At 40.6% G+C, this 25,447-nt stretch overlaps 2 protein-coding genes and 1 pseudogene across 2 annotated transcripts; all 3 read left to right on the top strand.

Moving 5' to 3' along the window:
* The first annotated feature begins 733 nt into the window (after positions 1-733).
* LOC148293102 (uncharacterized) lies at positions 734-3,622 on the top strand (annotated as a pseudogene).
* A 563-nt stretch (positions 3,623-4,185) lies between these two features.
* LOC110746372 (dual specificity protein phosphatase 1-like) lies at positions 4,186-4,942 on the top strand. Its single transcript, XM_088244588.1, has 2 exons — positions 4,186-4,565; positions 4,732-4,942. The coding sequence occupies exons 1-2, from the start codon at positions 4,186-4,188 to the stop codon at positions 4,940-4,942; spliced, it is 591 nt and encodes a 196-aa protein (XP_088100714.1).
* Positions 4,943-6,294: 1,352 nt separating this feature from the next.
* LOC148293101 (putative inactive dual specificity protein phosphatase-like At4g18593) lies at positions 6,295-17,775 on the top strand. Its single transcript, XM_088244587.1, has 3 exons — positions 6,295-6,334; positions 6,463-6,759; positions 17,569-17,775. The coding sequence occupies exons 1-3, from the start codon at positions 6,295-6,297 to the stop codon at positions 17,721-17,723; spliced, it is 492 nt and encodes a 163-aa protein (XP_088100713.1). The 3' UTR covers positions 17,724-17,775.
* Positions 17,776-25,447: the final 7,672 nt, after the last annotated feature.

Raw genomic sequence — 25,447 nt, 5'->3', positions numbered from 1 at the left:
TTTATTTGGTCTTCCAACTTTTTTTAGGCAGCTAATCAATTTCTGGTTTTGTAAAAATAATGTCACATGCTCACTTTTATAGGATAATTTTTGAGTTTTTTTTATGAGGTTTTGGGGTTGGGCTTGTTTTAAGAAATCGATGGTAGTTTTGTAATTTATAAGAAGTTAAAAGCCTCTTTGTTATGTTGTAAATGGGCTTTGGGTGTGTTTCTAAAGTCCATTTCATAGGGTTTTTTTATATAATTTGGGCCCCTATATTGGGTATAATCAGAGGCGGACCGACGTTAGGACAAGAGGGGGCAGACGCCCCCTTGGAAGGCTGGAAATTTGGGAAGGGAATCCATTAGAGCCCCCTTGGATTGCTGGTAGAAGCCCCCTTGTATGCACACCAACTGCTCGATGGAAGTCCCAGGCGAAACCTCCTTCTGTTGCTGCGCAGCTGCGTAGCTGGGCTGCGCTATTTTTTTTTCAAAATCAGCCTTGCCAAACGACGTCGTTTGGTTTAGGCTCAGTCAAATTTTTTTTAAATGACCTGGCCTCAAAACGACGTCGTTTTGGGCCAGGTTTAAAAAAAAAAAAAAAAGGGAACAGCAGCTCTCTTACTTACCCGATCCCTCTACTGCACAGCACCTCTCCAAACCCTTTATTCCCCCAATTTCACAGCTCCAAGTCCAACCCTCTCAAACCCTAACCTCCATCAACTCTTTGCCGGTGGAATAGTGTCGATCACCACCACCTTGTGCCGCCGTCCGCCGGCCTTTTTCTCAACTACAAGTAAGCAAGGCATTATTGGGTATATTAATAAATTTATAGTGATAATATATATTGTTGATATTGGTTTTTTTTTTTTTGTAATGAAATTTGTGGATATGAATTCATATTGATGGATAATGTAGATTGATAGTTTATGCTTGATTGATTATATTGAATATTGATTGATATTTGATATAATAATTTGGCAGATATTGAATTTGATATGGGTTTAGGGGGTAATATTGATGGGTAATAGATTGATTGATATGGGTTTAGGGGGTAATATTGATGGGTAATAGATTGATTGAGTTTATTCTTTATTGAGTATATTGAATATTGATTGATATTTTATATGATAATTTGATATATTGAATATTGGTTGATATGGGTTTAGAGGGCATATTGAATATTGAGAGTGAGTTATTGACATTTTCATGTTCATATGATAATTTGGATAAAAATTATTGATTGATTGAATTAATTGATTTGTAGATTTATGGAACGATTCTTTAAAAGAAAATTATCTACGGATAGTTCTTCTCCGTCTAATCCGGGTAGTTCAAATGCAAGACCAATTGAAGTAGATGAAATATTAGCTAATCTTCAGGCAGACCCTGGACTAAGAACTCGAATGGCGGATTATAGTCCTAATATTCGAGATGAGATCCGAAGAGCATATCTACAAAAGGGACCTTGTCAGCCTATAAGTTATAAATTCCCACAAACTAATCAAACAGGAATTAATAGACGCTTCATTGCTCAATGGTTTGATGAGCATGATTGGTTGGAATATAGTATTGCTAAAGATGCTGCGTTTTGTCTTCATTGTTATCTCTTCAAATCTAATTTTGATCAAGTGGGTGGTGATGCATTCACTGGGGTTGGCTTTAATAATTGGAAGAAGGCGAAAGAAAGATTTAACCTTCATGTTGGACCGGTTGGTAGTGTTCACAACCAAGCTAGAGAAGTTGCTTACAATTTGATGCATCAAACTACACACATTGAAACAATTGTGATCAAGCAAACAAATCAAGCTCGCACGGCTTATCGCACTTGCTTGGATGCATCACTCAAGTGCACTAGGTATTTGTTGCGACAAGGTGTTTCTTTTCGTGGTCATGATGAAAGTGCTCAATCAAGTAATAAGGGGAATTATTTAGAGCTCTTGCAATTTCTTGCGGATCATGATGAAAAAGTGAAGGCTGTTGTGTTGGAAAATGCTCCGGGAAATTTAAAGTTAATAGCTCCTTCAATTCAAAAAGATCTTGTCAATTCTTGTGCTAAGGAAACCATTGGTCTTATCTTGAGTGATGTAAAAGATAGATATTTTTCATTAATGGTGGATGAAGCACGTGATGTTTCAATAAAGGAGCAAATGGCGATGGTGCTGCGTTATGTGAATGATAAAGGACAAATAATTGAAAGGTTTGTGGGGGTTCAACATGTAACCGACACTACTTCAAGTGCACTAAAGGAAGCCATTGATGAATTCTTTTCTTCCGCAAATTTGAGCTTTTTCAAGCTACAAGGACAAGGTTATGATGGAGCTAGTAATATGAGAGGTGAGTTCAATGGCCTTAAGACAAGAATTTTGAGAGAACAACCTTGTGCATTTTATGTTCATTGCTTTGCTCATCAACTTCAACTAGCTCTTGTTGCGGTAGCAAAGAAAAACATTGATGTCAACTCTTTTTTCACAACGGCTAATAGTTTGGTTAATGTTGTTGGAGCATCTTGTAAGCGTCGCGATGCACTTAGAGCACAATACCAAGAAGAGCTAGTGAAAGCTTTTGAAAATGATTGTCTTATAACGGGGCGAGGCTTAAATCAAGAAACTACTCTCAAACGTGCCGGCAATACAAGATGGAACTCACATTATGGTACGTTGATTAGTATCATTTCTATGTTCCCATCTGTGGTGAATGTGCTTCAAATGATTGTTGATGATAATCTTAATGATAGTTCGGGTGAAGCCTATAAGTTATGGAGAGAAATACAATCTTTTGAGTTTGTGTTTCACTTATTTTTAATGAAGGCTATATTGGGAATAACAAATACTTTGTCTCTAGCATTGCAAAAGAAAGATCAAGACATTATGAGTGCAATGAGTTTAGTGAAAACATGCAAGGAAAACCTATAGTGGATGAGGGATAATGAGTTTGAAGAATTGATTGAGCAAGCATCTTCGTTTTGTAACAAATACAATATTACAGTTCCTGACATGGATGAGGAATATGTAATTCCAGGGAGATCACGACGTAATGCTCCAATGAAGACAAATTATCACCGTTATCGTGTGGAGATCTTTATTCATGTAATTGATGGGCAACTTGTGGAATTAAATGATCGCTTCAACGAGGTAAGTACTGAGTTACTTACTTGCTTGGCATGCTTGAGTCCGAAAAATAACTTTGTAGCTTTTGACAAACGAAAGCTAGTTCGTCTTGCTCAATTTTATCCTTATGATTTTTCGGATCGAGACTTATTGATGCTTGAAGATCAACTTGGTGTTTATGTTCATCATATGCGTTCGAGTAGTGATTTTTCTCAATTGGAAGGGATTAGTAGTCTTGCGGAAAAAATGGTGGAGAAAGGAATGCATGAAATATTTCCTTATGTGTATTTGCTTCTTACATTGGCTTTGGTTTTACCGGTTGCAACTGCTTCAGTGGAAAGAGCATTTTCCGCCATGAATATTATTAAAAATCCACTTCGCAACAGAATGGGAGATCAATGGTTGAATGATAGTTTGATTGTTTACATTGAGAGAGATGTTTTTGCTTGTATTGATAATGAAACTATAATGCAACGTTTTCAAAATATGAAAACTCGTCGTGGACAATTGTAACTTGTATTATTGGTTTTGTTATGAATTATGAATGGAAGTACTATCTTTCTATCTTTTTAGCATTATTTTCATTGTAGAAAAATTTTGGAACTTTTACACTAAGCCCCCTTGGCCACATAATCCTGGATCTGCCACTGGGTATAATAGTGAATCTCTCATAATTTTTTAAATTTTGAGAAGAAAAAAATTTCTTTTGAAATATTAAAAAATATTTTAAAAAATTCTTCACCTATCAGGATAATTTTTTCGTTTTCATAATAAAATACTTTCGTCAGATAAAAAAATTTAAAAAGAAAAGCTGAAGACGGTGACCCTCTCTCTCTCTCTCTACTCTATCACTCTTTCACTCGCTGACCTAAATAAAGGTAAAGAACAAGGATTTCTTGTTGTTAATTTAGGTGTTTTATTATCTTGTTTCCTTTTTTATTGACGGTGTAAATACTGTCCTTTTTTATTCACGGTCTAAATAGGATTTCTTGTCAAGCAAGTCTAAATAGGATCTCTGTAAATTGCCCCATATTGTTCGACTTTTCTTGCTTTGATAATCTTGGGTTTAGGAAAAATTCAAATATTTATCAGTCATCATGCCGTATCTTGTTCGTGAGAATCTATTCCTCGGCAACATCGGCGATGCGGCGGAGGTTATCCGAAATGGCAGCAAAGAGATCACACATATTCTCTGTGCAATTCCCACAAAGGAAATCAAGAAGGTCTATGCTGGCGGGTCTGTTGGTGGGTCAACTTCTGTTGGTGATGGGTCGAAAACTTGTTTGCTTTCCAATAAGCTTTCGTACTCGTTGGAACGTGCAGGCAAGGATTTGAAGCTGGAGAGGATGGGGGTTCCGCTAAGAGATATGGACGATGAGAATTTATTGGATTATTTGGATGTGTGTGTGGATTTTATTGATAAGGGTAGGAAAAAGGGTTCTGTTTTGGTGCATTGCTTTGCTGGTGTTTCCAGAAGGTACATATTGCTTTATCAGTTTATGATTTTCAGTTTTTAGAATAACAAGAGTCTACTAATAGTGTCGAAATTATTCGGAGCTGGTTTACATTCTGATAGATTTTTCAGTTTTCTGAATTGTCAAGTTTAAAGTGTTTACACCCTTGTTTGCATGTGTTTGTTGCAGTGCATCTATCATTACAGCATATCTGATGAGAACAGAACACTTATCACAAGAAGGTGTGAACAAATCACTGCTTGTTTTAAGTATCCCAAGTCCTCGTAGATTAACTACATGTTGCTGCTATATTTCTGGAATCCAAATAGCTGCTATTGTTTCTTCAGTTCAGATAAAAATTAGTTTCACAAGCTTGTATGACTTTAAAAATGGGAGTTGATTTTGACATTCCACATCCTAATATGGTACTCTCTCACAAGAGGAGTGCCAAACTCATATGGTCCACCTGTGTGAGAGAGTAGAGGAGTGTGGGAGGTGATAGTTGGAGTGCCAAAATCATCACCCTTCGAAATATATGAATTCCTTAAAAATTGAATTGAAGAAAAGGTAGAGTGGGTTACAAATGCTTAACTGCTTTAGTCATTATCTTCCTCTTATGCAATCCTACAGATGCACTCGGATCCCTGAGGCAAAGCTGTGAGTTTGTTTGCCCCAATGATGGTTTTCTAGATCAGGTGATTCAAGGCACTCTTATGTAACATCTTGTACAAGGTTAGATTACTTTCTGCTAAGCCAGCCCATAGTGAATTTTACTCTTTTCTTTTATCGTGTTGCAGCTCAAAATGTACGAGGAAATGGGCTTCAAGGTTGATCGTGCCAGCCCCATATATAAGTCTTTTCGCCTGAAAGTATTGGGTACAGTTTTATTTTTTCTTAGTATTGATTGAACATCTTGCATTCATGTTTTGGTAAAATACAAGATGATGAAAGTGCTCCATGGGACATAGAGACTAGGCTATAATTCTTGTGCCGTTGACTGACTAGAAATTGTTGTACGTAGGCTTTTCTTGAGTCTCATGATATTAGAGGCACCAACTCTTATCCCAGCTTTTTAATACCAACTGATGAGGCACATAATATGATAGTCGCTTGCTGTTTGTAAATAAATGAGGCTCAAATTTAAACAAATGAAGTACTACCACATCAGTTTGTATATGAGTTGGTGTGCCTAGGATTATATGTAAAATTCATTGATAGGAAGGTATTAAGGAGCCATTGCTTACCAAATTGGTTGTATATCATTGAAGTAGGATGTGAGATGGTTGGTCCAGCTTTTGGTGGGGTTATTGCTCAAAGAATGTTATTTTGAGAAGCGAGCGGGTTTGGATTGAGCATGGAGACACTGCTGGATTATGAGAAATCCCTAACTGAAGCTTCCAAGGTTCTGAAAGGAACTCAAAAACGCCAAAGGTTTAGAATTCCAAAAGCAAGATTGTCCCAATTTAGTTCACTCTATTTATACATGATAGAATCTCGAGAAAACCGTATCGAGTTAAATTGTAGCACTCAGAATAAAAATAATCTCACTTGTCAAATTAGCTTAGGGAAACTAACACAAAAAATTGCTACAATGCTGCTACGGTATCCATGAACTGTACCTCCCAATCTGTTTTTTAAATTGTTTGCCATTCTCCTCTACCTTACCTAACATTTTAGCAGAAGAGAAAAAGAAAAAGAAAAAGAAATGCTTACCAGAACAGCAGTGACAACTGTGAAGGGTGTTGCAACTGCATGGCAAATGTTCTTGATGTTTATTACTATGTGAAAAGTTGTTTGTCCCAGAATAGGAGACATTATAAGTTATGCCTACTCATTTTCACTGGAGGTTTCAAATTGAGTGGCAAATTTGAATTTCTGTTTTCTCTGCTATAATAGAAAATATTTTATCCATCCTTTCAGGTGAATCTTATCGTCGTGGGGATAAAATAGACAATTCTAAATTTGGGGCAGATCCTGGGTTGCCTAGTGAAGTTGCCTCTGGAGCAAAAACAGGTCAAAATGGAGGAAAAACTGGTACACCAGCATTCCGCTGCAAGAAATGCCGAAGAATTGTTGCATTGCAGGACAATGTTGTGGATCACATTCCAGGCGAGGGTGGGAAATCGTTTGAGTGGCGAAAGCAAAAAAGTAGCAACTTGTCTGAGGATTCTGAATGTTCATCTATTTTTGTTGAGCCTCTAAGGTGGATGACAGCAGGTAACTGTGCCATATTTATAACTGTATGGCTTACCTTTTCCATTACAGTAATAGTTAATCATGCGAAAGTGCTCTCTTGTCAAAAGAGTTTACTTGGGTTCTTTGATTTGATTGTTATTTCATATTTATAAATGCTCTACAGTTGTTTAACTGGGATATTATATGATCAAATTGTCACTTGAGATTACATGTTAACTGCGAATTGATTTTTCTTGTTGACCAGTTAATCCAGTGTGTTGACAAATGATGGAATTTTAAACATTGAAAATGACAGGACCCGCCCCGGATTTCCTCGGAACCCGGGTCGGATCCCGCCTAAATATCCGGCATTCCGCAGATGCCGGGCCCATGTACTAAAACCCGAGACTTTCTACCAAAATTTTGGCAGTCTCCCCTGTAAACAGGACATAACCCAAAAAATTTCAACCTGTCAAAAACACAGATATTTATTCAACCCAACAGCCAGCGTAAAATATACACAAAGCTTAGTGTTACAAACCATGGCCTCCGGCCTCAAAATACCAAATTCTAACTGGGCAATAACAGAGCATCTAACAGAATTCAACCAACCAGTAAGAATAGAGTTTTACGAGTTAACAGGGTACCGAAGCTCTACCAAAGCTCAGAGCACCAAAGTTCACGGTTCAAGGGCACACGACACAGCTCTGCTGCTCGTACCAGTCACTACTGGCTGTGGGGCGCAAAACAGAAAATTGTGAGTGGACAAAACAAAGTTTAGTTCAATTTAAACCAAAGTAATATAACCCCACTGTTAGAAAACCATGCATGAACTCAATACATTAAAAACCATTATATTCATACATATATAGTTTGCTCAACCCGAGCTAAATCCGAAATTCAGTGAAACTTGCAAATCAACCCATCCAAACCTTTCCTTACAAAACTCAAATCAAACTCTCGAAACCCGTGCCCACCGGCACGACGAGCGGGGAAGTATCCTCGCTCAAAAATAAGAACAATTGCATAATACTAAAATATGAGAGATACACTATATATATATATATAAGACACACCTAATTGTACCGGGGAAACAATCCAGCAGGGGATTGTTGACTAGCTCACAATTATCAGCCCTCAAACGGACTATGTGGCTAGGGACAAGCCGTCCAACTGGGGGACTAACTCTCAGCCAGCACGTACGGACGAAGAATCAAGACCCGTACGCCTGTAAACAGTCCTACGCGCGCAGACTACCCAATTAAGGGTCTACAGCGACACCCCGTTAAGGTATGCCCCGGGTTCCGATATTTCCAAGTATCACATTTCCATAATCCATTCACAAATCCAGGGGGAGGTACACGGGGTAGTGCTTATAGCACTTCAAACTGACAATCTATACCACATCTTTCCACAACTCATAAAACAACCCCGTACTTCCCACACATAGCCCTCAAAGATAGATAACAATTCACATATATCAATTTATATATACTCAAGATACTTAGAATATCAAAACCCAGAAAATATACCAAATACTTACGAACATATTAGTTTCACTTTAAAGCACAAATTAACTGTCAGTAAATCCTTAAATTCTTATACATGCAATTTCCAAGATAAATCCATGCTATTTATTTGAAAACAAAGTCCACTCACAAGTAGTCCCAAGCTGCGTGACCCCGAGAGGGTCCTGCCTGCTCCGAAGGCGGAGTCGGATTACCTATTTCAGAATAGGAATACGATATAAAAATCCAACTCTTCAAAATAAGACTTTAAAATAAAATCCTAATTTTCCCGGGTTTCTAGTACGCACGAGGAACGAGACACTCCTAGGGTCCACCTAAGAGTTTCAAACGCTGAAAAAGTCTCGGAAGACACTCGGTCAACCGGACGGTCAAAACTCACGATCGAACGGTTATCGTAAATCTTAAACTTTAAATCATTGAACCGGAACATCCGGGGTTCCGATTCACAATCCATGAATTCCTATGCGATCCTAGGAATACCTGGAACAACATACGTGAAATTGGGTTTGATCCAACGGGCCAAACACATCGAACCCAAAAATCACAGATTAGGTAAAATTCGTTCGAGGCCCAAACGATATCCAAATTGAGATCCGTAAACTCCTACGCGCTCGTGACAACGTAAGGATCATTCTAGGATAAAATGTGGCCTCTGCCGGACTGCCCACGCGCCGCCCCACGCGCTGCCGCACGCGGGTGGCTTGATCACAATTCCGGTGACCGGAAAAACTTAGTATTTTGGCTCCAAACTCCTAACCTAGGTAATACACCTAATTTGGAACCACTTTTCTTCTTGGGTGAAGGCCAGAAAATGGCCGGAAGTGGCCGGAAATTTCGACTGAAAATCGGCTGTAGCTAAACTTCGAAATTTAACTTGTAAACTCTCAAAATTTCTGGAAACCTAACCAACAGGCAGCTAGAGCACGAAAAATAGATGAAATTTCATACCTCACTCGTCCAATTTGGTTGAGAAACGAAGGAGAACGAAGGTGTTGAAGTTCCACGATTTTCCGGCCTGTTTTCTGCGATTTCCGGCGGCTGTCGACGACTCCAGGTGCGGTGCTGGCCGGGGAAGAGAGAGGAGGAGGTGGCGGTTCGATCGAGTCCGGTCTTGGCTCAGGTGGCGGCCGGTGATGGTGGCTGCGAAGGTGAGAAGGTGGCTGGGCAAACCGGAGAGGAAGAGACGCACGGGAGAGAGAGAGAGAAATGAGAAATAATCAGATTTTCTGATTTTAACAAAATTCATTTCTGAAAATTTCCAATTAAGCCCTTAACGGTTTTTCGACCATAACTTCTTCGTTTCAAATCCGAATCGAGCCTACCGCGTGTCTACGGACTCGGCTCAGTACCACCTTTCTAAAAACACCACTTGCTGCCCCAAACTCTCTCCGGATAAAAATGACCCTTTTTGCCCCCACTTCGAAGGCAAAATTGGAAATTCCAAATTTTAATTAAATTAAAACCAAACTTAATAATATTTTGGGTCGGGATGTTACAATCTACCCCCCTTAAAGAATTTCGTCCTCGAAATTTACGTACCTGTCAAAAGAAGAGGTAAGGATACTGGGCCCGCATCTGCTCCTCGGGTTCCCAAGTAGCTTCCTCTACAGTCTGACTCCTCCACAACACTTTCACCATTGGGATAGATATGGAGCGCAACACTTGCTCTTTTCTATCCAGGATTTGTACGGGTTCCTCATCATACGACAAATCTTCTCTCAACTCCATGGGTTGCTGTTCTAAAATGTGAGAAGGATCAGGCATGTACCTCCGTAGCATGGATACATGGAAAACGTCATGGATCCGAGATAGTTCCGAAGGTAAGGCAAGTCTGTAGGCAACTGGTCCGATACGCTCTGTGATCTCATACGGTCCAATATAACGAGGACTTAGCTTCCCACGTTTACCAAATCTCATCACACCTTTCCAAGGAGATAACTTCAAAAATACCCAGTCTCCAACTGCAAACTCAAGATCCTTGGACCGGTTGTCCGCATAACTCTTCTGTCTATCTTGTGCGGTCTTAAGCTTCTCTCGAATCATCTTTACCTTTTCAGTCGTGTCCCGAATACTATCCACTTTTTCCACTTTCCTGTCACCCACCTCATTCCAACAGACTGGAGTTCTACACATCCTCCCATATAAAGCCTCATACGGAGCCATCTCAATGCTCGAATGATAACTGTTATTATACGCAAACTCCACCAAAGCAAGGTGAGTATCCCAACTACCTTTTAACTGTAACCCACAAGATCTCAACATGTCCTCCAGAGTCTGAATGGTTCTTTCCGACTGTCCATCAGTCTGTGGGTGGAAAGCAGTACTAAAACGTAACCTGGTGCCCATAGCCTCATGCAAGCACTTCCAGAATCGAGAGGTAAACCTAGCGTCCCTGTCCGATACAATGGACACAGGAGCTCCATGCAATCTCACTATCTCACCTACAAAGAGCTTCGCCAGCTTCGTCAAAGAATAGGTTTCCTTTACAGGTAGGAAGTGAGCTGATTTGGTGAGTCGATCAACTATCACCCAAATTCCGTCATACCCATTAGCAGAACGTGGAAGTTTAAAAACGAAATCCATTGTAATATGCTCCCACTTCCATTCAGGGATCGGGAGTGGCTGCATAAGCCCAGAAGGCTTCTGTCGCTCCGCTTTCACTTGTTGGCACACCAAACACCTGCTCACATACTTAGCAATGTCACCCTTCATATGCGGCCACGAGTAGTACTCCCGTAGAGTCCGATACATCTTAGTACCACCCGGATGCATAGAATAAGTTGAACAGTGAGCTTCCTCCAAGATTTCTTTTTTCAGGTCGTCGTCTTTCTTAGGTACACAAAGACGAGTTCCAGCTACTAAGGCTCCGTCTTCTCTTATTGCATAATCCCTCCGTATACCACTTTCTACTTCTGATCTTATTACACAAAGATTAGGATCTTCCAGTTGTGCTGCAATCACCCTCTCAATCAGGATAGGCCTCACATACAAACTAGCAAGTATTGCACCCTGTTGACTCCATTCCAACTCTACCTCTTCCTTCCGTAGTTCCCCCATCAACGGAATATAAACCCCTTTAAAATGAGCTAAACTCACATTAATACTCCTACTCAAAGCATCAGCTACTACATTAGCTCGACCGGGATGATACTCAATCGTACAGTCGTAATCCTTAATCAACTCCATCCAACGTCGTTGTCTCAGGTTCAACTCCTTCTGAGTGAAAATGTACTTGAGGCTCTTGTGATCAGTGAAGATCTGACACGTCTCACCATACAAGTAGTGTCGCCAAATTTTGAGAGCAAACACCACTGCAGCAAGTTCCAAGTCGTGTGTAGGATAATTCTGCTCATGCTTCTTGAGTTGCCTTGAGGCATAAGCAATCACCCGATCATGCTGCATCAAAACACATCCCAGACCTTGTAATGATGCATCACTAAAGATCACAAAGTTCCCTGAATTGTCTGGAAGAGCTAAAACAGGTGCGGTGGTTAACCGCGTCTTCAACTCTTGAAAACTCTGTTCACACTCCTCCGTCCACTCATACTGAACATCTTTTCTCGTTAACCGTGAAAGAGGTGCTGCTATCACTGAGAACCCTTCTACAAGCCGACGATAATAACCTGCTAACCCCAGGAAACTCCGTACTTCTGTCACACTGGTGGGTTGCACCCAATTTACAACTGCTTCTATTTTCCGAGGGTCCACATAGATTCCTTCTGCTGATATCACATGCCCGAGAAAGTCCACTCTGTCCAACCAAAACTGACACTTACTGAACTTGGCATACAACTGCTTTCTTCTCAAAGTCTTCAATACCAACCTCAGATGCTTCTTATGACCCTCCAAAGTTCTGGAATAGACAAGGATGTCGTCTATGAATACAATCACAAAGCGATCCAAGTAAGGTCGGAACACTCTGTTCATGAGATCCATAAACGCTGCTGGAGCATTAGTCAATCCGAAAGGCATCACCAAGAACTCATAATGGCCGTAACGAGTCCTGAATGCTGTCTTCGAAACATCCTCCTCTCGTACTCTGAGTTGATGGTAACCCGATCTCAGATCGATCTTAGAGAAATACTTGGCACCCTTTAATTGATCAAACAAATCATCGATTCGAGGCAAAGGATATCGGTTACGCACTGTCACCTTGTTCAATTGTCTGTAATCAATACATAGCCTCATGGTTCCATCCTTCTTCTTTACAAACAACACCGGTGCACCCCAAGGGGAAACACTAGGTCGAATGAACCCAAGATCAACCAACTCCTGCAATTGAATCTTTAACTCTCGCAACTCTGCTGGTGCCATCCTATAAGGAGCTTGATAAATTGGGTTCGTGCCTGGAAGGAGTTCGATAGTGAACTCGGTTTCTCTCTGAGGAGGTAAACCAGGAAGATCATCCGGAAAGACATCTGGAAACTCACGAACAATAGGAACATCTTCCAGATTCAAAGTGATCTCCTGAGTATCAATGATGTGGGCTAAGTACCCCACACATCCCTTCTTAAGTAACCTTTTTGCCGTGATGGCGGAGATAAGACAAGAAGGAAGAACTCTACGCTCTCCACAGAACACAACTTCAGGTTGTCCTGGACTTCTAAACACTACCTCCTTCCTGAAACAATCTACCGATGCACGATGCTTTTCTAACCAATCCATTCCCAAGATAATGTCAAGATCTACCAAATCCAAGGGAATCAAATTCGCGTCCAACATTGCATCTCCCACTTGAACATAACAACCTTTAAACACCATGTCCGCAAACAGGACGTCCCCAGTAGGTAAAGAAATACTAAAACTTCCTGCCATGGGTGTGGGTCTAACACTGGCATAAGGAACAAAGCTACTTGAAATGAATGAATGGGTAGCCCCGGGATCTATCAATACACGTGCAAGGTAATCAAAAATAGGAACCATACCAGTGATAACATCCGGTGTGGCCTGGGCCTCCTGCTGGGTCATAGAGAAAACACGGGCCTGAGTAGTAGCACGCCCTGACTGACCCCTCTGACTCCTACCACCTCGTCCACGGAAGGTGGACTGAACTCCGCTACTCGAAGAAGAACCGGCTGCAGAAGAAGATGCCCCGCCCCGGGTCTGACCATGTCCTCTACCGCTTTGCCCCTGCTGGGCCCCAATCACCTATCCCGTAGTAGCACCAACAGTGAGAAGTGGACACTCACTCCTATAGTGCCCAGGCTGTCCACACTGAAAACAGGTAACTCCGCTCCTCTGGGTGGGACCACTAGTCTGCCCACGTAATGGACAATCCCTCCTGAGATGTCCTGTCTGTCCACAGATATAGCAACTTGTACCGGCCACCGACTGCTGTCCTGAATGCTGGCCCCACACTGGTCGAGCGCTAGACCGACCACTGCTGGAGCTAGACCTCCGTCCACCGGACCAGCTACTACCTGCTGAACTGGAGCTGGATCCTCTCTTTGATGGACCCTGACTCGGTCCACCAATTCCTGACATGTCTCTACTTCGTCTACCAGCAGTCAATCTAATTGTTCTTTCCACTCTATCAGCAGCTTCAGCCAGTGCCCTCATAGAAGTATGTGGAGTAGCAGTAACCTTACCCTGAATCTCCAACCATAAACCATATTCAAATCGCATACACTTCTCTTCTTCAGTGGCTACCATGTCCGGTGCAAACCTTGATAACTCATTGAATTTCTGCTCATACTCAAACACGGTCATATTTCCTTGAGTCAATTGCTGAAATTCAATCTTCTTCGCATTCCGGTAAGAATGCGGGTAGAACTGCACGAAGAAGACGCGCTGGAAATCCTCCCAAGTCATATCAGCTCTCCTAACAGTTTTCCACCAATGATACGCATTCCCTTTCAGTAGAAAAACCGCCAATCTCACTTCATCCCCTTCCGGACATTGTAGAACCTCAAAAACTCTTTCCAAATCCGTGAGCCAAGCCTCGGCTTCCGTAGGATCAGAGCTACCAAAGAACTCTTTAGCTCCCATATCTTTGACTCTTTTGATGTCTGAACCTTCCTGCTCTCGTCTCCCTTGCATGGTTCCTTGCATGGCGGTAGCCATATTTTGGGCAAGCTGTGTGGTAAACTGATTAGTGAACTGGTTCATCACTTGTTGCCAATCCAACATATTCTCACCAGCTTGCTCTCCAACAGGTGGTGGTGGTGGAGAGGGTGGTGGAGATGGAGATGGAGGTGGAGGATTGGGTCCATATCTCTGAGTACGACCACGACCTCTAATTCGAGCACCACGACGATGCATGATTCTAAACCCAAGAAACCACCAAATCATTAGTACCAACACGCAAAAGAAGCATGATAGTCCCAAGAAAAGAAACCTAATGCTCTGATACCAAGCTGACAGGACCCGCCCCGGATTTCCTCGGAACCCGGGTCGGATCCCGCCTAAATATCCGGCATTCCGCAGATGCCGGGCCCATGTACTAAAACCCGAGACTTTCTACCAAAATTTTGGCAGTCTCCCCTGTAAACAGGACATAACCCAAAAAATTTCAACCTGTCAAAAACACAGATATTTATTCAACCCAACAGCCAGCGTAAAATATACACAAAGCTTAGTGTTACAAACCATGGCCTCCGGCCTCAAAATACCAAATTCTAACTGGGCAATAACAGAGCATCTAACAGAATTCAACCAACCAGTAAGAATAGAGTTTTACGAGTTAACAGGGTACCGAAGCTCTACCAAAGCTCAGAGCACCAAAGTTCACGGTTCAAGGGCACACGACACAGCTCTGCTGCTCGTACCAGTCACTACTGGCTGTGGGGCGCAAAACAGAAAATTGTGAGTGGACAAAACAAAGTTTAGTTCAATTTAAACCAAAGTAATATAACCCCACTGTTAGAAAACCATGCATGAACTCAATACATTAAAAACCATTATATTCATACATATATAGTTTGCTCAACCCGAGCTAAATCCGAAATTCAGTGAAACTTGCAAATCAACCCATCCAAACCTTTCCTTACAAAACTCAAATCAAACTCTCGAAACCCGTGCCCACCGGCACGACGAGCGGGGAAGTATCCTCGCTCAAAAATAAGAACAATTGCATAATACTAAAATATGAGAGATACACTATATATATATATATAAGACACACCTAATTGTACCGGGGAAACAATCCAGCAGGGGATTGTTGACTAGCTCACAATTATCAGCCCTCAAACGGACTATGTGGCTAGGGACAAGCCGTCCAACTGGGGGACTAACTCTCAGCCAGCACGTACGGACGAAGAATCAAGACCCGTACGCCTGTAAACAGTCCTACGCGCGCAGACTACCCAATTAAGGGTCTACAGCGACACCCCGTTAAGGTATGCCCCGGGTTCCGATATTTCCAAGTATCACATTTCCATAATCCATTCACAAATCCAGGGGGAGGTACACGGGGTAGTGCTTATAGCACTTCAAACTGACAATCTATACCACATCTTTCCACAACTCATAAAACAACCCCGTACTTCCCACACATAGCCCTCAAAGATAGATAACAATTCACATATATCAATTTATATATACTCAAGATACTTAGAATATCAAAACCCAGAAAATGTACCAAATACTTACGAACATATTAGTTTCACTTTAAAGCACAAATTAACTGTCAGTAAATCCTTAAATTCTTATACATGCAATTTCCAAGATAAATCCATGCTATTTATTTGAAAACAAAGTCCACTCACAAGTAGTCCCAAGCTGCGTGACCCCGAGAGGGTCCTGCCTGCTCCGAAGGCGGAGTCGGATTACCTATTTCAGAATAGGAATACGATATAAAAATCCAACTCTTCAAAATAAGACTTTAAAATAAAATCCTAATTTTCCCGGGTTTCTAGTACGCACGAGGAACGAGACACTCCTAGGGTCCACCTAAGAGTTTCAAACGCTGAAAAAGTCTCGGAAGACACTCGGTCAACCGGACGGTCAAAACTCACGATCGAACGGTTATCGTAAATCTTAAACTTTAAATCATTGAACCGGAACATCCGGGGTTCCGATTCACAATCCGTGAATTCCTATGCGATCCTAGGAATACCTGGAACAACATACGTGAAATTGGGTTTGATCCAACGGGCCAAACACATCGAACCCAAAAATCACAGATTAGGTAAAATTCGTTCGAGGCCCAAACGATATCCAAATTGAGATCCGTAAACTCCTACGCGCTCGTGACAACGTAAGGATCATTCTAGGATAAAATGTGGCCTCTGCCGGACTGCCCACGCGCCGCCCCACGCGCTGCCGCACGCGGGTGGCTTGATCACAATTCCGGTGACCGGAAAAACTTAGTATTTTGGCTCCAAACTCCTAACCTAGGTAATACACCTAATTTGGAACCACTTTTCTTCTTGGGTGAAGGCCAGAAAATGGCCGGAAGTGGCCGGAAATTTCGACTGAAAATCGGCTGTAGCTAAACTTCGAAATTTAACTTGTAAACTCTCAAAATTTCTGGAAACCTAACCAACAGGCAGCTAGAGCACGAAAAATAGATGAAATTTCATACCTCACTCGTCCAATTTGGTTGAGAAACGAAGGAGAACGAAGGTGTTGAAGTTCCACGATTTTCCGGCCTGTTTTCTGCGATTTCCGGCGGCTGTCGACGACTCCAGGTGCGGTGCTGGCCGGGGAAGAGAGAGGAGGAGGTGGCGGTTCGATCGAGTCCGGTCTTGGCTCAGGTGGCGGCCGGTGATGGTGGCTGCGAAGGTGAGAAGGTGGCTGGGCAAACCGGAGAGGAAGAGACGCACGGGAGAGAGAGAGAGAAATGAGAAATAATCAGATTTTCTGATTTTAACAAAATTCATTTCTGAAAATTTCCAATTAAGCCCTTAACGGTTTTTCGACCATAACTTCTTCGTTTCAAATCCGAATCGAGCCTACCGCGTGTCTACGGACTCGGCTCAGTACCACCTTTCTAAAAACACCACTTGCTGCCCCAAACTCTCTCCGGATAAAAATGACCCTTTTTGCCCCCACTTCGAAGGCAAAATTGGAAATTCCAAATTTTAATTAAATTAAAACCAAACTTAATAATATTTTGGGTCGGGATGTTACAGAAAAAGTATCGAATATAGACTTTGACACTTGGACACAATCCACATCCTTTTCACATTCCTATTTCTGAACCTATAGGGCTTTTCTTGATCTTTTCCTTTCTTTATTTTTCTTCAGCTGATTTTGGTTTCCTTATACCTTAACTTGAATGAAGCAGAAGTTATTTCATTTGGAGGCATCTTTTGTTCAATGTGATTTGTCATAGAAACATGATATAATTTAATCTTTCATATGTTTTCTCATTACACAGTTGAAGAAGGAGCACTGGAGGGCAAGTTGTCATGTGCACATTGTAAAGCTCGCTTGGGTTACTTCAATTGGTCAGGCAGCCAATGCAGTTGCGGGAGTTGGATCACTCCTGCCTTTCAGCTTCATAGAAGCCATGTGGACGTCAGCACTGCCTAATATCCGTCAAGGCAAAGCTTGAGTTGAGCCCCTATCAGGATAAAGTGTCCAAAACCCCTCTAAGCAATCGACGAAAAGGATGCTAAGTTTATGGAGTTTCTCACACTGTGTACCCAGATCAAAATTGAGCAGCTGCAGCTAGAGAAAATGCTTCCTTGATCTGTGTTATATGAGATTTTGGGGATTCGGGTTTTGTTTTTCTCATTTTCCAATGCAAACTTAGTTTAGGTGCTGAAAATATCGTTCTGCATAACAGGATAAGTTGTTATAGGATAAGTTGAGTTTTGACCATATAATATGAACAAAATCCCTGATTGGGAAAGTAATTACTCTTTCATCTGTTATATATGAATTGCATTTGATCATTGACAAGTTCTATGACCATCAGCCAGAAGTACCAGTTTTCTTTTTGTTTTTTTTTTCAAGTTTTTTGTATATATTTTTTATTTAAAGAAAATTATTAGTTATTGTTATAGGCTATGCCGAATGAAACTGTATTGAATTTGTGTCTCATGTTCTTCAGTTTATGAGATTTACAAAGGTATGCACATCTTAGCAAAATTTAGTTATACCAAGTGATGGCCAAAACGTAAAGCAAAAATTACAGGCTAAGTCAAAAGGGGACTCCCATATATTTAACAGTCCGAATGCAATATACTGCAACTGTACATCGACCACTTTGTTCAAATGTCTTTCCTGGCGTGCATATGAAAAGCAATTTAAATGGATCTCACGAACGATGGTTGTTGTAGATAACTCCCAACGCAAAACCAAAAACAAAAAAAACAATAAAGTACTTTTATGAGAATAAAAGGATCAAAATTGGTGGAGATGTTGCAATTGATGGAAGAAAAACAAGTACTTTTGTATAAGAATAAGAGGTTCAAGATGGGAGGAGCTGGAGAGAGTGATTGTGGGATTGAGCTACCACCACCTCACCTCACTTTTTTTAGGAGGATGATGCTGCAGCTTCTGTGGGGGGGCTAATAGTTTTTAGATGAAGGGAACAGAACAGAAGGAAGATTAGTATTATGAGTAGAAGAATGTGTTTTTTTTTTAACACAAAGCTTAAACATGATTTTAGGCACTCATAAGGGAAAACTCTTCACTATGGTCTTAAGTAAATTTGTGGTCGTCTTAGTTACCCTACAAGTACAAGACTCTTCACTGTCATAAGTTCAATTCTTTTATTTTAGGGTAGAGAAGAATGAGAGCACACCTCCTCCAATTGATTTTGAGAAAAGTTTTACAGGAAGGCCTGAGGGTGTCCAAAAGAAACTTCCTTCATTGAACTATGGAGGTGACAATGAGAGGCTATCAAGAAATGGCTCTCAGGCTTCTGCAAGAAGTGCTACTGTTGATGAGTTTAAAGCACAAAATACCACATTCACAACTGATGACAAGAGTACTGAATGCAGTACTTTATCGGAAGGAACAGAGGAAATGACTGATACCCAATGCAATACTCAACTTGCTGATCGTACGGTGAGTTTTTTTTTATTTTATTTTGTCATCACTTCTTTAGAGTAAGCATTCATTGAGTGTTTTTTGAGATGGGACTCTAAAAAATTTCTTCAACTGTGAAAGTGCATCTTCCTTCGATCTTAGGTAGCCAAACCCTACAAATAACATCAAAAGAACTTATGCGCAAAAGCACTTCCATGTTGGTAGACTGAACTAGGAGTGATGTGAGCTGGGCAAGAAAGAAGTTGCATGAACTAGGAGTGAGGAAGCAACCAGGATGTAGTCTAATAGAATAAAATAGGGTTGTGCATGAATTTACAGCTTGGGATTTCTCAAACCCTCAATCTGCTGAAATTTATGCTATGTTGGATGAGATAAAGGGTAGATTGCAAAAACAGGACCTAGTAGAAACATCATCTCATCATAGTGAAAGATTGGCTGTCGCTTTTGGTCTTTTAAACAACCCCCCAAGAACTCCTATCCGTGTAGTTAATAATCTGCAGATTTGTAGGGATTGCCATTCAGCCATGAAACTAATATCTCAGGCCTACAACAGAGAAATTGTTATCAGGGATAATTACAGATTCCATCGGTTTGTAGATGGAAATTGCTATTGTAAAGATTATTGGTGAATTTAGATCATAATTTGCAACCTATGCTCAATAGTTTTTCATCTTCATCCAAACTCTAAAAATTTACAAAATCAATCAAAATGTTAAAGATGAAGGAAAAGACAAGAAGTTGTATATGTAATAGTACTTTATATTCAGTCAAAAACTGGTTCCATATTGCACAGCAACTCTGGTCACAACAGAGACTTGAAGTAGGGAGCCAAACGAGTGAATTTACAAAACGATCATCCATGGCTGCCAAACGATGCACACAAACAGCTCTTTGTAATTTTAAAAAAAAAGAAAGGGTATTTGGGCATTTTAAAAAATTAAATAGGGGTATTTTTGGCATTTTAAAAGTTTCATTAAAGGGAGCCAAGTGCTTCTCGTGTTTTTGTCCTGCAACGCTTTTTAGAAGAAGCACCTCTCAAGTGCTTCTTCCAAAACCACTCCAAGTGCTTTTGGATCTCACCCAACACTTTTGCTATTTTTGCCAAACATAATTTTTAAAAGACAGAAGCGCTTTCACCAGGGACGGACCCATTCCCAAGCTAACCTGGGCTATAGCCCAGGTGTCTTGATTTGTTCTAGCCTATAGTAACACTCCCAGCCCACCCAATCAGACCCCACAAACCCTTAGCTAATGCACGCTGAGAAAAAACAAATTGAAGAAAGAGCCAATCATCTCTCCTGTTACACGCCCTTCAATGATTAATTAAAGCAAACCAAATTATTCTTCAATTATTAATCTTCTTTTATTGTCTTAATTTGTTGATGTTGAAATTTGGGACTTTTTAGAGTTTATGAAGTATCAATTAGGGATTTATAATTTTTATTTAAAAAAAATCTATGTAAATTTTTTTTTTTTTTGGCTTGGCCAAAACATTTGATTGTACAGGTTTTGTAATTAAAAATATACAAATGAAAGTAGGTCAGCCCCTTATAGTCCCTTAAAATTCCAATATATTTTTAATTATAATCATTCATGTTTTACGCCATAAACCCTTAATCCTAATAATTTCTACATTTTTGGAAAGAAAAAAATAGCTTCTACATTAGTAATTATTTAATTAGTATGAGTTTATTCCTTTTGTTGGTTAGTGTGAGTTTTTGTTTTGGTTAATTAATATAGGTTTTGTGTTTTTTTTTTTTAATTGGAAATCTATACAAGTCGATTTCATTGATTATGTTCCTCCTTTCATGGCTTGTACGTAAGGTAAATCTAGCCCACCCTAATTTGAAATCCTAGGTCCATCCCTGGCTTTCACCCATTTAGAAGTACTTTTTACTGCTCCAAAAGCACTCCCAAACGAGCCCTGAGTCACCAAAATCACTTATATAGAAACAATTACAAAACCAGCTCTTGACACCTCAATAAAAGGCAGAAGGATTATTTGATTTGGTGGGGTGCGTTAGGCCCATGCACTAGTGCAACGCTTGGGCGACACTTGAGAGCCCTAGTAACAAGCTACTGTTGTGGGCACTCCCCCCAAAGAAATTAGATATTAAACTAATAAGAACAGATAACTGTCTTTGTGCAGCCTTCTTGACAGGACCCGCCCCGAATTTCTCGAAATCCGAGACGAATCCTGTAGAATTCCCGACATCACCCGATGTCAGGCCTACTCATTGAAACTATATCCTCTTTTCCCATAAAGGATTAAGGGCACGAGAGTTCCTACCGAAATTTCGGCAGAATCTCCGCTGTAAATCGAACATTTCCCAAATTTTCAACCTGCATAAAATTCACATTTTAATATCCCAACAGGCAGCACGCACAATTTAATCTCATGCGATTCATTAAATCGGCCCTCGGCCTTCAGATAACTCGAAACAAACCAACAATATTCTTAAGTCGAACAATACATAAACCAAACAACTAATGGTCTCAAATAACTTTATGAATACCACGGAAACCATTAAACTAGATTCAAATCCGACAATCACATCGAAAATCACATACGCAGAATCGATCAAACCTTTTAAACACAATCATATTTCGCGGCTGCGCCTGACGAGACCCCAGGCTGCCTACGTACCCTTGGACAAGGGATCAAGCCACACGTAGTTCTCATCTCAACGGTCACAATTCCGAAAATAAACAATCATTCACAACATAACCAAGTACACATTTCAGATCCATCACAATTTCAAATTCGACAAAAACACAATGAACACATTCTCAAACTCTTCCTCTGTATCAGTTCAAATTCGTAACCATACCCTATTCAAGGCGTATGTACATTAAACACATTATCCAATTATTCCCCTTTTAACAGTTCAATCCCGCACCCATACCCTATCCAAGGCGTATGGCGCCAAACAACACTGCCCAAATCCAGGGCTTATACGTTCATACATGTGCAGGCTCACAAATCTCAAACCAGAATCAAAACCACATATACATATATGTAATATGTATAACAAGAAAAGAATAATTATATATATACATAAACACACCCACCTCTCACCATCATCATGTACCAGGGGAAAACAATCCAACAGGGGATTGTTGACTAGCTCACAATTATCAGCCCTCAAACGGACTATGTGGCTAGGGACGAGCTGTCCAACTGGGGGACTAACTCTCAGCCAGCACGTACGGACGAAGAATCAAGACCCGTACGCCTGTAAACAGTCCTACACGCGCAGACTACCCAATTAAGGGTCCCATCATATCCAAACCATATCCACAATTTTTCCGGCATCCCAAAATTCCAGGATCCATGACCAATAAAGCCCACACGCCCGAAACCCGGCACGTGTGAATAGTATATCCAAAACATATCCATTTCCATGTATCCCAGTGTCCATATCCACTGTTTCCAAATATCATCATCCAAGGGGGAGGTACGTATGATGGTGGAGTTCGTAATCCTTATATAAATATTATATAAATAATATTCCCATCCTTAGTTCAATTTTCCCAAAACAAAATACATATTCATAGTAGACAAATAACTCTCAAACATAAAACCCATAACCGGGGAAGTACCTAAGATAGTGTTTTCTCAAATATTATATATATAAACTCCAAGACCCTCGAACATATCAAATCCACAAATATATCACAAATACTTTACAAAATAATAATCTCGACTATTAAATATAAAGTGCATTACAATAAACCATTTAATTCATATGCATAACATTTCCATCTTAAAACCATGCCATTTATTTGAAACCATACCCATTCTTTTCCTAATAATCATAACCGAGTCCCAAGACTCACTTTCACAACTCTACGAATCGAGTATCCCATAATTATTCATTTCATAATTTCAATTATCAAATATTATCCAAGAATCCCATAGGATATTATAAACAAGCTCATACTCCCAATATAATCCAAATAACTCAAATAACAATGAACACTCGTTTACAAGGTCATCCTAATACTTTTCGAAGTATGAAACTACCTCGGAAGACTCACGGTCAACCGAGAGTCAAACTTTCTAAATTTGGTCAACCGGGCCCGCGGGGCCCACGCTCCGTTTTATGATCCGAACGTCCCTAAGGGTTCCTCAAGGACTAGGATACACGTCCTGCAAGTTTGGTCCGGATTGGACGGTTAGATCACTCGCGATCGCACGACCGGACGGTTAACGTAAAACACAAACTTTAACTATTTAAATCGGAACATCCGGGACTCCGATTCCCGATCCGCGAATTCCTACACGATCCTAGGAATGTCTAAATCAACATATATTAATTTGGAAGTGATCCAACGGTTCTAACATATCGAACCCGGAATTCACACAATATGTAAAATCCGTTCGGGGTTCAAACGTTATCCGAATTTAGTTCCGTAAATTCCTACGCGCTCGTGACAACCAGGAGATCATTTTAGGATAAAAAATGTCTCTCTGCTACAGTGCCACACCACACGCGCCGACAGCACGTGGGTGTCCAAAGCGATAACCACTCGCCGGAAAAACTTAACATCTTGACTCCGAACTCCTACTCTAGGTAATACACCTAATTTGGAGTCACTTTTGTTCTTGGGCTAAGGCCAAAAAGTGGCCGGAAGTGGCCGGAAATTCTAACTGAAAACCGGCAGAATTTAAATTCAAAAAAACGGACTACAAACTCTCAAAATTTCTGGAATCTTATCCCATGGGCAGCTAGAGCACGAAAATTAGTCCAAAAACCATACCTCACTCGTCCAATTTGGTGGAGAAACGAGGGAGAACGAAGCCTTGGAAAATCTGTCAAAAACACTGCGATTTTCTGCGTTTTCCGGCGGGATTCATCGGCTCCGAGGGCTGTGCTGGCCGGGGAAGAGAGAGGAGGAGGTGGCGGTTCGATTGGGACCGGTCTCGTGGCCGGTGGTCCGGTGTGGCGGCGGCGGTGGCTCTTGGAAGCCACCGGCTGTTTCCAAAAATAAAAGGGGGGGGGGCTGCTGTCGTGAAAACCAGAGGGAGGAAGAGAGAGAGGGAGAGAAATTCTGGTTTTAAAACCAGTTTTTCAAAATTACAAAATTGCCCCTCCTTCAATTTTTCTCGTATCTCTCTCGTTAGAACTCGGATTTGAGTCCGTTACGTGTCTACGGACTCGTTTCGATGTGCTCTACGCAACGGTACAATCGGAATTCCCAAATTGCTTCCCGAACTTAAAATGACCTTTTTGCCCCTTTTTAAATTAAATAATATTTTAAATTTTCAAAAACCTTAATTAATTCAAAACATTTTATTTTACTTCTTTTTTAGGACCGGGATGTTACACTTCTGATCATCTCGATCGTAGGTATAATTCATCCAATAATTATAAATAAATAAAATTAGAAACTGAACCAATTTATTTATTTATTAAGTTGCAACAAATGAAAGAACATAATATATATATATATATATGTTGTTTTGGAAGTTGGGAGAGAAAGGAAGAGACAAAAAGTGATTGTGTGATGAGAGGCCAAGCCAGGCAGCACGTTGAGGTGTAAATTGTAATGGCTCTTGATCTGTGCGGTTGGGGTCCAAGTTTTTTTTTTGGTACCAAACAACCCCAATCGAATTTTTAGAGTTTTGGGTTTCCTACCCGCCCATTTCGGTTGGGTGGCCGTACTTACCTGAGGGTAGAGAGAGTGCTTTGTGTGACTTCACCGTAGTGAACGGTCTAAGAGCATCACATCTTACTTGATAAGGATTTGTTCAAACAACCAATCTCTTTAATGTCCTGCTTAGTTACAACACTGCACTTATATCTATATAACTTGTGCAGATTGTGCGCTTGCAATATTTTCACAACACTGTGCCATCTCTTTGATGTAATTTGTACAACCTAAATGTTCCACGACTCCTCCAAACATGAAGGGCTTGTGGATTTTGATTTATATCTATCCAAGTGTGTACGTACAAGTTAGATTCCAAACAGCTGTGCTTGAATTTTCTTTGTGTTTGGATTGAATTACCATAATAGAAGTGCGTGTTAACCTATTTACAAGTTCATTGTATTGAATCATCGAAAGCTGACATGATCGATTGTCCAAGAAGCTGCATATATATGATGAGAACGTACACTCATGAATGCTGACGGGCTGGCATGCATTTATGTATGTTTGTTTATATTTGGGAAGGAACTGCTAAAATATGAATTTGGTTTGAATATTTTAAGTTAATTGTTTTCTTCTCCATAAGGAGGTATATATAGGAG

The sequence above is a fragment of the Prunus avium genome, chromosome 7, assembly GCF_965620075.1.
Source record: "Prunus avium chromosome 7, drPruAviu1.hap1.1, whole genome shotgun sequence".
Classification (NCBI taxonomy): Eukaryota; Viridiplantae; Streptophyta; class Magnoliopsida; order Rosales; family Rosaceae; genus Prunus; species Prunus avium.
This window is presented reverse-complemented; position numbering and strand designations above follow the sequence as displayed.

Bases quoted from the DNA above. Each gene is read 5' to 3' on its own strand.
- LOC110746372 (XM_088244588.1), top strand. From the start codon at position 4,186: ATGCCGTATCTTGTTCGTGAGAATCTATTCCTCGGCAACATCGGCGAT. The intron at 4,566-4,731 runs GTACATATTGCT...TGTTTGTTGCAG, and splicing joins TTTGCTGGTGTTTCCAGAAG to TGCATCTATCATTACAGCAT.
- LOC148293101 (XM_088244587.1), top strand. From the start codon at position 6,295: ATGGCAAATGTTCTTGATGTTTATTACTATGTGAAAAGTT. The intron at 6,335-6,462 runs GTTTGTCCCAGA...CCATCCTTTCAG, and splicing joins TTATTACTATGTGAAAAGTT to GTGAATCTTATCGTCGTGGG. The intron at 6,760-17,568 runs GTAACTGTGCCA...CTCATTACACAG, and splicing joins TCTAAGGTGGATGACAGCAG to TTGAAGAAGGAGCACTGGAG.